General features: G+C 37.4%; 1 protein-coding gene across 1 annotated transcript in view; it reads right to left on the bottom strand.

The window, feature by feature from the left end:
* The window catches only part of LOC101534656 (N-deacetylase and N-sulfotransferase 3), a 151,235-nt gene that overhangs the window by 74,650 nt on the left and 61,120 nt on the right, over positions 1–15,465 (bottom strand). The window contains exon 4 of the mRNA XM_058666962.1: positions 2,540–2,725. Within this exon, the coding sequence (XP_058522945.1) occupies positions 2,540–2,725 (186 nt within the window). The remainder of the gene's footprint in view (positions 1–2,539; positions 2,726–15,465) is intronic.

The following is a 15,465-nucleotide window of genomic DNA, read 5'->3' as shown; positions in this document are numbered from 1 at the left end:
ACTCTAAAACAATAATGAACTTCTATAAACCTTATAGTTACTGAAAATACCTGGCAGTGGCTGTATAAACCAAGAAAAATCTTGATCTATGGAAACTGAAGCTAATATACTATAAGTAAGTCTTAATTAGCTACAATTGCAAACAAATGCTTCTGGGAACTACCGATAAAGACCATCTATGGAACTTCCAGCAGGATGATGGAAGTATATAGTAATGTACTTCTTGATCAGCAAGTCAAGCAGGCAATCAGAGTGTGCATTCTAATTACCTAGACATCTCTGGCTGTTTCCAGAGAATTGCATTCAACAGTCAGGACTTAATGTACAGTCCTGGTATAAACCAAAGTACTTCATGTCCAATTACATAAGACATATGTGCTGATACTGAAGAACAAAGGGATATCAACAGATACGAGTGGCCAGAAATTCATTCAGATGGAAAGCATGGCAATGGCATAGGAAAAGCAGACAATAAGAAGACTTAGTCTAGCTTGTTTTTCCAGTCCCTGACAATCATATTAAAGACTATGGAAACAACTAGAATTAATCAAGGTTAGGGAGGCAAAGATGAAGGCAATATTTGGAAAGATTAAGAGGTTGGCACTGTCAGTTGGATGGATTGCTGTGTGTTTGTGTGGTTGTGGACAGAAGTTGTAAATAATTAAACTGGAAACCAGCTTCACAGCATATGAAAGTCAAGGAATGAATTCAGATGCTACCTTTGAGAAGAGAATTTTAAAAATGTTACTGAGGAGTTCTTGATTGCATTTAGAGACTCATTAGAAGTGAGAATGCCATGTTATATGTAAACTACAGACCTCAATTAGGGATAGCAGGATCAATAGCTAGTTTGAAGGGAAGAATGAGTTTCACTTCAGATTTTATGAGTTTGATTTGTGAATAGAGGATAAAAAAGTTCCCTCATCTCATACAGTAAATATGAGTAGTTCACTTCTCAGTTCCTTTCACTTTTTTTGAAATCTGTATGGGAAGTCATATTGGCTTTAATGATCTCAAGTTGTATATCAGTTTAGATGGCTCCTAACACTGTCCTTTTTCTCGTAATGCATAATCAATTGCTTGTAGAACATTCTCTATTTGGAAGTTCTTATCCAAGAGCCCACATAGCAAATACAGATAATTTCCATTAATGCTGTAAAAGTGGAACTGCAGGCACAGCTCCATCTAAACAGGAGCCTGTATTACTTGCAAGATCCACACATTTATAACAAAGGTAAAATATTTGTCTAAGAAAGTGAAAAATGAACATATCTCAAGGGACATGTCCAAATACATTGTCTGGCAATGCAGAGAGAAACAAACATAAGAGAGCATTGAATAAAATCTTCAGACATAAACTTTAATGTTAAATGCATTAGAGCTTTTAAATTTTACACATAACTCCAGTATTCTAAATGTTGTCTGGTAGGAAAGCTGTCTGCTCTAGGCACAGAAAGTTCATTTTCAGTTAAGAGGAAGGGAAGACCGGGTTTAAATGTGGCTATTTTGCAATAGTTTTGCATGTCTGACAGCTTTTTTTTTAATGGAGGGTGAAGTGAAGATGGAATTGATCCAGGTTAAATGTCATTTCCCCTCTAATTTCTGCAGACATTGGAAAATCATTTGAAAAGAAGTCAATTTCAGCTAATTCTAGAGGGTATGTAGCTAATCAAATATATCAGTTTAACAGAGGGTTGCAGTGGCTACTCAGATAGAACTTTTTGTGAAGTTTTTTCCCCAGTATGTGAATCTAAATTAGTATGTGAATCTAAATTTCCAACTGTACCAGTCCATTCTTTGGATTTTATGATTTGAGAAAATAGAATTTAATGACTTACTTTGGAAGGAATCATAATGTATCATGTGGAAGCATACTTTGTCAATATACACTTGGCACCAGTGTATAAAATTTGTTTTATTTTATTCAGTTGTTTATTTGTCCTGTTATTTATTCTGTTTTATACAGAACAGAGAAATAAGCAATGAGAAAGAATGATTCAATTATCATTGTCAGTTATTTTGGTCTCTATATCATCATCTGTTAGGAATTATTCAGGATTTCACATGTGGTTTCTTGCTGCAAATAGCTGGGCTTTTTAAAGCCTGGTATGGTAAAAAGAAAAATACAGCCTTACTGGCTTATACAATAGCAGCACACCTAACATAGGAGAGTTGATTTAATCTTTACCTACTAATTTGAAGAAATGATGGGTTCTAAGAATTATGTACAAATCAGGTAAAGATTTTAATTTGTTTGTTTATTTATTTATTTTTTTTAGCATTTTAACACCAGTCCCTGCATACCAGGTAGTACTGTTAGTTTAGAAAGAGAACAATTTTAGTTGTTTCTGAATAATTGAAAGGTAGTAGCGTTAACTAAGGTATCTGTTGCTCGGAAATGACAAGTATGCTTTCCGCAGCCTGGAGCTCTTGTAGTCACACTTTCAGCACTTTGCTTTTTCTCTTTGTTCCTCCTTCAAATGAGGACTATAAACCTGGGAGAATTACTTGCACCTCATGCATATCAGAGAAGGCTCACCATGATGTTTTTGTGGATGAAGCCCCGCCGGTATCTGGCTGGTTTCAGATGTGGGTATTCTTCAGTGCTGGTGATTTTAATATTCCAGACTTTCTTCCAGGCCTCATAAAGCTGAACATGAACAGGGTAGACACCTGAATGGTGAGGAGCCACCGCATAGCCCATGTCAGTAGGAATGCCATGCTCCTAAGATAAAGCAAATGTTAATTAAAAGTGGAAAAGTTGATCGTGATTTTGTTTTTATTCCAGGATTTTCAAATATGCTATTAATCCACTTTTACTTATTGCATTGGAAAACTAAATAGTGATAAATATTAAGTTCTATAGACTACATGAAGCCTGACAGTATTTCCACCAGTATTAGTTTGATGCATAGCAGATAGAACAGAGTCAGTGATTGTAATGAACAATTTGAAAGCCTTTACATTTGGTAAGTTCTTGTCAGTGCCACATAGTTTTTTCTGTGGCTCAAAATTTCAACACTTGCTACAAAAAAAAAAAAAAAAAAAAAAAAAAAAAGAACGCAGCATGTCCTGCAAAATAAAACCAATATGTATTAAAGAATAGTGAACATTTCAGGTTTAATATGCCAGCTGAAAGGATATTTTTTCAGCTGCACAGTTTTGATCCAGCTTGCCACCATGTATTGGTCTTCAGCATGTGTTCCAGTAACCATGTTCCATGCTTCTGAAGAGTGTGCACTTTGGGGTAAAAGTTTATAGTGAAGAAATTTTCCTGGTCAACATAAAAAGTATTGAAAAATCTAAAGATGCTGGGAACCTTGTCAAGTTGAAACCAAACTTTTATCCATCAAATGAATCCAGTTAAAAAATGAATTTCAGAGAAACAAGATGGTTGATAGGATAAGGACACGTTTCAACAGAAACATTAGCCAGGGTGAAGAAGAGAGGGCACATTCCAGGAAACAGGAGAAGAAAGACTGACAGTAGAGGCGCACCTGGAGACTGATGGACACAGGACAGCAATGGAGACAAAGGTTTGGTGTTGCAGTAACCAGATACTGCAGTGGCATTCAGCAAATGGTGATCTGAGCTCCACTGGCAGCCAGACCCTATCAGCAAGCAGATGGGAATGGAAGTTAAGCAGGAACTCAGGAGGCAAACTAAGAAAAAGAATTATGATTTTGATGATTTGTTTGAATTGAGCAGGAGCAGAAACAGAGCAGCAGATCCCAAACAAGTGGTGTGGGAACAGGGTGCATTTTACAATCCAGACTCTCAGGAGAGCTGAATCAGCAGCCATCATGTATAGGGAGGTAATGACTGTGGTAGAGGACTGCGCATGTACTAAGCTTGGAGCAAACTCATTTCTGGCTCAGTGAATAACAACAATGTGACATTCTACAGGTTTCACCCAAAATAGGGCTGGGTAGCCCGAAGACCTAATGGCCAGCAGATCAAAAACTCCACGAATGGTTTATCAAGTGCCATTTTGTCCAGTGTGGCAAAGGCTATTAGACTGCAGGGACAACAGTGAGTTGCACATTCTCTGAGATGGGAACAAACTCAATTCCAGCTCAGTGTATTGCACTGGTCCCATATCAAAGATAATATCGACTTTGCCATCCTGTGTCTGAGAGGTCCATGTGACCCTGAGACCTAATGGACAACAGGTTCCAGCAAGATCAACACCACCACCAACCTAGTTATTTAGGACATCTGGAATCTCCCTAATCCTGGGCAATGCTTGAGCTGGAAGTTGGAGAAACACTGTTCCGACAACAGTGCAGTCCCACCATGGGATCACAGGAAGTGCAGAGTTGTGAGCTAGGAGCTGGGGCTACAGAGGCCTTGGTGGAAGTGGAATATAAGAACCAGTGCTGGAACTCGCTGGGTGGAGTGGCATTAGTGACTACAAAGAACCATGTGCTAACCACAATAAGTAAATTTGAATAGTAAAATTGAACAGTCACCCTGTGGGTGACACAGCTTAGAAACCTGCCCTAAGGAGAAGAATCTGCTAACCAGAAGTACAATGAGCAAAAGCAAAAGAAGAGACAAAGGCACAATGAATATTACTGAAGACTCCCCTGCAAAAGAGCAAAAGCCTTTGGCAGCCTGAGAGTTCACTAAGAAATACATGGAGAAAATGGGGGACACAGAATTCAAAATACTTGTTATAAAGCTTCTTATCAACAACAAGAAGTACATACAGGCATTCCAGGAATATGTCACACAAGAAATAGCAACACTGAAACAAAACCAAGCCAAGTTATTGGAAAGGAAGGATGCAATAGAGCAAACTAAAACTTCTGTGGAAATTCTCAATAATAGAATGAAGAAGGCAGAAGAAAGAATCTCAGAATTGGAAGATATTTCTTATCACAATGGGGAAAAATGAAAAAGCTGGAAGCAGATCTGGGTCAAGCCCAAAAAGGTATTCAAGAATTTAGAGACACCTTTGAAAGATCAAATACAAGAGTTACGGGAGTTCCAGAAGGTGAGAAAGAGAAGCTGGGTTTAAAAATGTATTTAATGAAATAATAAAGGGAAACTTTCCTAATCAGAATAAAGAATAGTGGAACAGAAACCAGGAGGGCACAGAGTTCCCAATAGTGTTGATCAAAAGTGATCTTCAGCAGAACAGAGTATAATCAAGCTCTCTTCAATTAAGCATAAGGAAAAGATCCTTAAATGTGCGTGTGAAAAAAAATCAATTGACCTATAGAGGACTGGCAGTCAGACTCACAGCTGCCCTCTCACAGGAAACTTTAGAGGCCAGAAGAGAATGAAATGACTTATTCCAGATTCTAAAAGAAAAAAATTGTAGGCCCAGGATAATGTGCCCAGCCAAACTTTCCTTTGTCTTTGCAAATGAAATAAAATTCTTCCACAGCAAAGAAAATCTCAAAGAATTTACCTCTTCCAGACCTGCTGTACAAATGCTATTTGAAGATGTGCTCTTGACAGAGAACAAGAATAGCCCCGAGAAAAACCTAAGACAAATGTGAAGAACATCTCAGTAAAATAACAGCAGAAGATTTTTTTTTGAACATGAGAAATCTGTTGTACTTTCAAGTAGTACTTTTAAAGTTCACACAAGTACATACTAATAACATTAGCAGGGGGTAGATTGTAAATAGAAAATAACTTTTAAACATTAAGATGAGTCCTAGAGATATATTAAATAACTATTATTTTTTAGAATTTAGAAGTAAATTCATAATCCAATAAGAAGAATAGCTATATGCTGTGGTAACACTAATCTAATAGAAAAAGCATGGTTTTAACAGAACCAAGCATCCAATTTAAGGCATTAATGATGCATATGTTACTGACATTTCAACAGATATTCATAAACACCCAATTATAGCAGTTTTTTTGCTTCTGTAACTGCAGTTTATTTCTTTTGTTTTATTAATTCTTTTGCCTTATATGACAATTTCATAGGCTTTGGGAATCTCCCCACCCTTCCCTACGCCCCTCCCCCCGGTGGACTCCTCCACCTTGATGCAGTATTACAGTTCAAATTCAATCAAGATTCTTTCCTTGCAAACATATACCAAGCATAGAGTCCAGCTACTTATTGTCCAGATGGGTTGAACAGTTTCTTGGGGAGACCATTTCTGGTCTGAAGTTAGAGCTGGTAGAATATCATCCCAGTTCATTAAGAGTCCCAATATAACATCAACAGCAATTTGCAACATTATGGAATTGACATGGTTTTGAGTAACCAGTATGTTATAAAAAAAAAAAGGCAAGTTCTTAACCACAACCTATGATTAGCTCATTGACATCTCAATTTTAGTTTATATACTGGACCGGCTGCTATATACCTTGAAATCGCTATAAGGTACCATTCAGCTGTCTCGTGTCTATTTCATTTTAGTATTTAGCCATTTGTTGTGTTGAAGTATTATTTTGCTGATCTTGGCAGATTTTAGGATAATCTAGACTGGCTTGTAACTCTAACAAGACATTTGTCGACAATTAAGGTGCAGAACATTTTTTTTGGGGGGGTGATGTGCAGGAAAATCCTCAACACCATGGTGAGGAGTGACTAATCTTTGTGTCCCACCCAGCGAGGCATGAGCCAATCCATGCCAGCTCTTTCCTGTCAGATTCCAAGCTCTACTTTTTGTTGTTTGTCTATTTATTTTAGGTTTTTTTAGATTGTATGATTGTTTGTTTGCTGTGAGGGGGTTTTCGAAGTGATCCCAATGGTCATTGCGAGGGAGAGTGGGGGTCCAGAGGTGGAGCCAGGCTCGGACCAGAGAAAGCTCTCCTCCCTGGTCCCGAAGGACATTTATTGTTCTGTTTCTGCGGACCGCTCAGGGCTTCTGGTTGTCTTTCCAATGACTTTGGTTTCTGCATGGTAGTGTTTGGACTTCTTCCATCCCCTGCGGAAGCTCCGGTTGGGGGTGGGTGACCTCAGAGTACTCGGCCTCCGAGGGCATCCGATTCCAACAGCAGAAGATTTAATCAATGGTTAACCAATTGCTAAATGACAAGACCAACTTCCCACCTATTCGTATTAGCTCTGAATATAAATAGCTTCAACCCATCAATCAAACATCACAGATTAGTACACTGGATTTTAAAAAAAACATTTATTTGTTGCCCACACGAGGCACATCTCACCAACAAAGATTAGTAGAAATTATAACTCATGGATTTTGATTTTTTATTTAGTTTCATTTCTTTGGTACAGTTTTTTTTTCTCATTAAATTCTTCACTGACTCACAGGTCATACAGTAGCGTCATGTTCCTCAAGAAGGCTCTTGATTTTCTTTTTCATTTTTTCAGCAACACATTAGTTATTCAATAGCATGGTTTTTAACTTCTTGGCAGTTTGAATTTCCTGTTTCTTCCTGTTGATTATGTTTTGTGGATTTTCGTTTGAGGGATGTACAGTAATTGTAATGGGGACTATGACATCCAGTGGCCATGTTGTTTAACTTCATGGCATTGTGAAGTTTTGTTTTTCCTGCTGTTGTTGATTTTGTTGTGGCTTTTCACTTGAGTGGAGGCAATTCAGTGACTGTGTAGTAGAGACTGACATGTCCAAATGTGAGGATACGGTGTATTGTGCATCTCTACTTCTGGATTTAGGATGGACTCCCAGTGAAACTGTTGAATGTGTCTTGACAATGGGATGCTGGACTCTCTGCCATTGTCCATGCCCTTATGATTGACTTATGACTGTTTATGAGGAACTACGCTGTTGTAATTGCACAGGGTAACTCAGTGTGTGGAGGAGGGCACTTGGAGAGTGGGTATCCTAGGGTTTATGGAACTGAATGTTAAAATGATAGTAAAAATGAAAGAAGTTTCAAAATCAGACACAATTCATGCACCTGCACCCATATACAACTCCACAATGCTGTTTCTGTTCACGTGTTCCAGCTCAGATTCTATCAATTCAAGAAACAGATTTTTGTGAAATCTGGATTTTAGGATAACTTTGCATAACTAAAGTTGATTTTCCCCACCTGACATGGTCCATTAATGCAGATACACTCTTTTTTTGGAGAGTGAAACTACAGGAGCATAGAAGATTAAATGTGTCATACAAAAACGTGTATTTTTTCTATTGAATGAGGTTTCAAAATTTTGTTTGTATTTTTTCAATTGCTTGATAATCTTAAAAGTTCCCAGCATAGCAGGCTTTCTTTGAATTGGTTATGGCTCCCCTCAGGCCAGAGAGCAATTTCATAACAAAGGACCGTAGTATCAGGCTGCCAACTAAATTGAATAATAGAACCATGCTGGAAATGGATGTAAAAATGAGGAAAATATGGTTAGCATTGTTTTCCAATTTAACTAATAACAAAAGGGGAGGACAATATAAGAAATAGGTGGCCACCTAAGGAAATGTGCTAAAAAATAGTTAAGTGTTATTGTTAATAATCTTTCATATGGCACAGAAGTCTCAAAATGTAGTTTTCTTCAACCAGGTAGTGGATGATAGGAAATGACACCTACATCTTTTATAAGTATTCATCCACCTTCCCCAGATCTACACTATACCGGTCATTTCCCTCCATTGTGAATGCAAACTGTTCATTTTCCAAAACTCAGTTTAGTCTACTGTAGTTTAAATGCTAGAAATGAGAGGCATGGCCTTGTTGCTTTTGAGAAAGAAATTGATCCGGCTGTAACTGTTTATGGAAGGTGAGAGAGAAAGTTTATTGTGCCTTTTATCTGCATCCTTTGTAGAAATTACCGAAAGTACACAATTATATCACTTAGAGCTCTATTAAAATTGAACTAAAGTATATTTTGGTTTCTTTTTAAGTGGTTTTTGAAATATAAAACTGAAGGTTTTACAGATCACATATCAACGTAATTTGTCTTTATAAAGAGCAGTGAAGCATTCATCTAAGGTGGTTTATGAAAAGAGGTGTTACGCTTCCTGTGTTTTTCTTCAAAAATCCATTTTCTCTGAAAAGATAAATAAAACCAGAAGATCAGGAATTCGGCCAAGTGGTTAGAGCACCACATGAGATGGACTGGCTGGACTGGATTTTCAGCTCTGCTTTCTAATTCCAACTCTCTCTGAATGTACACCATGCAAGGCTGCAGGTAGTGATTGCAATAACTTGGCCCGTATCACTCAAGTGGGAGATGTGAATGACTTCCTGGCTGCACCCTTCATCCAGATGAAGTTATTATGGGCATTGGACATGTGAGTCAATGGATGGGGACTTGAAGGAATGAAGAAAGGAAGGAAAAGAGGGAAAGGATGGAAAAGCAAGAAAGCAGTGCAGTGATAGGAACCAGACAAAAGAAACAAATTTCAGTTACAGACGTTGAAACAAAGAAAATGAATAATTACAACATTAATAATTTTTTTGAAAAATAGATGAAGCAAGGACAAAACCCACAATGCCATGAGCTACTTTATAAAATTAAATTACTATTTTTTTAAATTTTGTAAGAAATTGTGCTGCTCAAAGGCTCAACTTAGTTTTAAATGCTTGCAAATAGCATTTGTGTCCTCAGGAAACCCATGTAGTAAATGGATGGTCTAACTATTAAACAATATTTTGCAATGAATGTATGCACAGTTTCTATTTCTCTTTCAGCAACACAGAAACATTAAAACTCTAGTTTTGTCTTTTATTGTGTGTAGCAGAAAAATTTACTGAAGTCAGAAATACCAGAACATTTTATAATCCTATTTATTACTCCTGTGATTTTCAACCTCATCTCTTGTTTTCAACAGTGTTGATCAGAAATATACTTAAATGCATGTAAATGGCTTGCAGTTCCTGGAACACAATGCACACTCAATATCTGTTACTATTTTGTCAACTACTATCCTTCATCCATTGTTTCTATACATTATTAGTCAAGTATAATGCAGAAATTATGAAACTACTAGGATGTGCTTTTTTTCCCACAAAAAGCATACCCTGTTTTTTACTACTTTCACTGCACGTGTATTTCAAGACTGTCTCTACTGAAACTTCCGTGGTAAAGCATGACTTATGCCCTACGACACTATAGTGGGCCCACTTCTTTGTTTTTCTTCTCTTTCTTTTTTTTTTATAAAGAATATTGAAAGCTTTTATTATTTCAGAACACAGGTTGAATCTGTAACAAATCTTATGGAGATCAGTCTTGAAGCACTGACATTTCTAGCAACAGTCTAACCACTTCTTAATAAGTCACCAGAATAAACATCTATAGAGTTATCCAAATCCTTTTTCAGTTTCTTAAATATGTATATTCCGTATGTGTGGAGATTTGCTAATTGTGGAGATTTGCCCGCTAAACCAGACCACCAGATGCTCAAGAGACCCCAAATCTCACATGTTCTTGGCAAACTTGAGAATGCAGCATAAAGCAGACTTCCTGCTGAGATTGCTGGCTGGTTTGCTGGCTAAGTGTGCGTGAAGAGGTATGAGGCATCTTCACCATCTCTTTTTTAGTGATTGTGGCCTAAATGTATCTGAGTGCAAACAAAGTTCTGTAAAATTCCTTTTCTGGTTAGATCTGTTTATCGGTTTTGGTTCCTGTAACTCATGTTTACTTATCCTGTTGCCTGAGACCTGGTGATTGTTTTCCAAATCCCTTGTGATCTATCGTTAGAGTAGCTTCTATGGTATTGTTTAGTTAACTAGTAACTTTCATCTGCCTGCTTGCCCTGCAAAAATCATGGTATAAGTTGTCCAGGATAACTCACTAAAGTGTGCATTGGTTCATCTTGCCACTGCATCCCCTGTGTTACGATTCTTCTCATCACAGTCATCACACCTTGAGTCCGGGTCCCCACTAGAGGGACACCCGAGATATTTGTGTTGCCTCTCAAATCTGCTACTTCTTGCCACAATCTAATCTTTGAAATTCCAGAAACCACTTTCATGTAGTTAAAACCTGGTAATCATTGAGAATTAATAGGAGATCTCCTCTAAATGTGTTTTTAATAAAGATAACATCAGTTTGTCCTCAAATTTTGCATTCAGGCATAATACTTGTAATCTTACTGGAAAGAAAAGTCTGGTTTAAGATTGCAAGCAGTATAATCTGGAAGGCCGACTGTGAAATTTAGGTTTAGCCATAATGATAGATTTGTAGCTAACTGTTATACATTTGATTTGGGATTAAACAGATTATTTTTTAGAATGAAGTAGAAAGCCTAAAGTAGTTGACATTTTAGCTTCCAAGTTTAATTTTCATCATTCTCCTCATTGATCCTTGATTGAAAAGAACATACTAGATACATGAATTTAATGGTTTACGTGAAGATTTTATTGAGGACATGGATTGAAAAGACAATTGAAAATGGCTATGGTATTATAAACTGTAAATTAAATATTTAGAACACAAATGAAATTTTTTAGTTTCAGTTTATTTTCAATTTTTAGTTTCTCCATGTTTCATCCCAAACAGTTCTGTTCTTCATGGTTCTTTCATGTCATTAAATAACATTGTCAGTCATCAAACAGATATGTTGCTCTGTCAAAAAGACAGATACAAGTCTTAATGCTTCTTCATTTCCTTTCTTTCCCAAAGCCTACTACCTACAGTAAATATCTTAAATCTAACCTCCTTTCTCTAGTACTGTCACCATCATCACATTTTTTTAAAGATTTATTTATTTTATTACAAAGTCAGATATACAGAGAATGAGAGACAGAGAGGAAGATCTTCCGTCCGATGATTCACTCCCCAAGTTAGCCGCAAAGGCCGGTGCTGCGCTGATCCGATGCCAGGGAACCTAGAACCTCTTCCGGGTCTCCCACGTGGGTGCAGGGTCCCAATGCATTGGGCCATCCTCTCCTGCTTTTCCCGGGCCACAAGCAGGGAGCTGGATGGGAAGTGGAGCTGCCGGGATTAGAACCGGCGCCCATATGGGATCCCGGGGTGTTCAAGGCGAGGACTTTAGCCGCTAGGCCACGCTGCCGGGCCCACCATCATCACATTTTAGTCCATATCAGTCCTAATGGTCTGCCTATCTGCTCTAGTCACTCCAGATCCTGTATGCCAGCCAAAGCAATATTTAAATAACACAGGAATGATGATTTTTCTTACTCAAAATCTCCCCATGAGTTCCTTTTGTATCAAAATTACAAAATTCCTGGCTTCATCTCAAGCTTTTGATCATATAATCCTTGCTTTTCAGTGTACCTTCATTTTGAATCACCCTGCACTGTTCACTATATTTTGGTCACACTAGCTATTTCCTGAAACTCACCAAGTGCTTTCCTACATTAAAATCCACTTGTATGTGGTTTTGGCAGCTTTGACTATTCCTACTCCAGCCCTTCACCTCAATAAATATGACATGTCTTTTTAGATAATGTATTCTGTCATATTCTTGGAAGAGTTTTATCAACAAGACCAATATGGCTTTCATTCATTTTTCATAGCAGAGCATTTTGCAGCACACGTTTATTTGCATAATTATTTACTTAATGTTTTTCTTCCATATTAAACAACAAACTGCTAAATCCAAGTTCTGTTTTACTACTTCAGTGATGCTTGTGTCTTGCCAATAGTAAATGCTTGACAAATATTAGTGTACAAGTTTGGGAGCTGATTCTGATTCTCATTCTGATTTTCACTTTCTCAGTTATCTCAGTTAAACTTTCAGTTCATATCAAGGATGCCACATACTAACTCACAGAAAAATTTTAATCTCTGTGTGCACTTGAGAGCAATTTTTAGAATAGAGGTAAGAATAATTATTCCAGTACAAAACAGACACAGAGACATTTATCATTGTCAATTTGTATATTTAAATTATATAAATTAAAATTTTAAGATTTTCCTAAATTGCATACTTTTGAAATAAAGAATGTGAAGATAATACAATTTTATCATGCAAAATATGATGCTATCTAACCAAGGATATGAAAATTCCAAAAATTTAATAAAAGAAATAAAAAATGAGGAATTTGACATGTTTGTGGATTTGAAGAATTAATAACATCAAGATGTCGAACTGCCTACGACAATTTATAAATTCAATGTGATCTCAATTTAAATATCAACATTTTTCTCAAATATGAAAACAAATGATGCTAAAATTTAAATGGAAACACAAGAGACTCTGAATAACTAAATCAGTCTTAAACAAGAGGCCAGAGGAATCACAATACAATGTTTCAGACATACTATAGGACAGTAGTCATCCTAAGAATCTGGTACTGGCAAAAATAAATAGGCATGACCAATGCAGCAGAATAGAAACCTCAGAAATAAACCCATGCATCTACAGCCAAGTAATCAGTGTCTAGGAAAAGGACAAGTAGTGCTGGGAAAATTGGATCTCCATATGCAAAGGTATTAAACAAGATCTCTATCTTACACCTTGTATAAAAATCTGTTCAAAATAGGTGAAGAATGTAAATGTATGAACTGATATCATCAAGTTATTAGAGTAAAACACTGGGGAAACTCTGCAAGACATTTATATAGACAGAAATTGCTTTGAAAGGCCCTCCCTGAAAGCACATGTAATTAAAACAAAAATAGAGGGTATTTCATCAAGTTAAGAAACTTCTGTGGAGTCAGTCTGGTTATGTATTATGTTAATTCTCTGTCTGGTGCCAACATCCCATATAGGCAGTGGTTCATGTCCTGGCTGCTGCACTTTTAATCCAGCTCCCTGCTTACGGCCTTGGAAAAAGGTGGAAGATGGCTCAAGTCTTTGGACCCCCTGTACCCACATAGAAAACCTGGAGGAAGTTCCTGTCTTCTGACTTTTGATCTGCTCAGCTCTGGCTGTTGTGGCCATTTTGGGAGTGAACCAGTGGAGGGAAGGTCTCTGTCTCCTATCTCTATAATATCTGTTTTTCAAATAAAAATAAATCTCTCTTTTTAAAAGAATCTTCTGCAATACAAAGGAAACTCTTGGCAGCCCTTTGTCAAGTAGAGAGACAACCAACAAAATGGGAGAAAATATCTGCAAATTATGCAACTGACAGAGGTTTAATATCCAGGATATATAAAGAGCTCAGTAAGCTCAAAATAGTGCCAAACAATTCAGTTAAAAAATGGGCCAAGAACATGGGACAGGCACTTTTTGAAGGATAAAACAGAAATGACCAAGAGATACATGAGAACATGCTCAGGTCACCAGCCATCAAGGAATGCAAATAAAAACTACAATGAGGTTCTCCTTATTCCAGTTACAATGGTTATTGTACAGAAATCAGAAAGCAGTAAATACTGGTGAGGATGATGGAGAAAAAGTTATCATATTACACTGTTGGTGAGAATGTAAACTAAGACAACTATATGGAAATCAGTATGAAAATTCCTCTGAAATCTGAAAATAGATCTCTATGGTATTTTTGTAGCATGTTCGTTAACTTCATGTTGATGAAAATTTATTGTTTTTTTCCTGTTGTGGACTGTGTTCACTGGCTCTGTATTTAAGGGGATGTATAATAGAAGTGTAACAGAGGCTTACATGATCAGTTGTGGAGACATAGTTCAGTATGTCTCTAAGCATCCAGATCAAAGATGGACTCCCAGTGAAACAGTTGAAAATATCCTGACAGTAGGATGCTGGACTCTCTGACATTGTCCATGCTCACAATGTCTGGAAACACCTCAGTAACAGCATGATGGACTTATGACTGTTCATGAAGGACCACCCATAATACTGAGGGTAAATCAGTAAGGGAGAGAGAAAGGAACTTAGGGAGTGGGACGGGAAATCCCAGAGCCAATGCAACTGTATCATAAAACAATAATAAAAAATAATTTTTTAAAAATGAAAGTAGGGGCCCGGCGGCGTGGCCTAGCGGCTAAAGTCCTCGTCTTGAAAGCCCCGGGATCCCATATGGGCACCGGTTCTAATCCCGGCAGCTCCACTTCCCATCCAGCTCCCTGCTTGTGGCCTGGGAAAGCAGTTGAGGACGGCCCAATGCATTGGGACACTGCACCCGCGTGGGAGACCCGGAAGAGGTTCCTGGTTCCCGGCATCGGATCGGCGCGCATCGGCCCGTTGCGGCTCACTTGGGGAGTGAATCATCGGACGGAAGATCTTCCTCTCTGTCTCTCCTCCTCTGTGTATATCTGGCTGTAATAAAAATGAATAAATCTTTAAAAAAAAAAAAAAATGAAAGTAGAGCTATATGACCCAGCTATCCTACTCCTGGGAATTTCCCCAACAAAATGAAATCAGCATATGAAAAAGTTACTGGCACTCTCATATTTTTGGTGGTGTACCTCACAAATGCAAAAATGGAATCAGCTCAGTTGTTCATCAACAATGGCTCAATAAAGGAAATGTGGCATATATACACTATGGAATAGAGTTCAGCCATAAAAAGAATGAAATTCTGTCTTTTGTAACAAAATGGATACACTTGGAAACCATATGCTTAGTGAAATAAGTCAGTCTCAAAAACATATTTTAAATTTTCCTTGATCTGTGGTAACTGTTACACAAGATTACAAAAATGTAATCTATTGAGCTAATGTGACATTTTAAGATTTGATTA

This window comes from Ochotona princeps, chromosome 7, assembly GCF_030435755.1.
Source record: "Ochotona princeps isolate mOchPri1 chromosome 7, mOchPri1.hap1, whole genome shotgun sequence".
Lineage (NCBI taxonomy): Eukaryota > Metazoa > Chordata > Mammalia > Lagomorpha > Ochotonidae > Ochotona > Ochotona princeps.
Note: the sequence above shows the minus strand (reverse complement) of the source record. Positions and strands in the feature narration are given on the sequence as shown.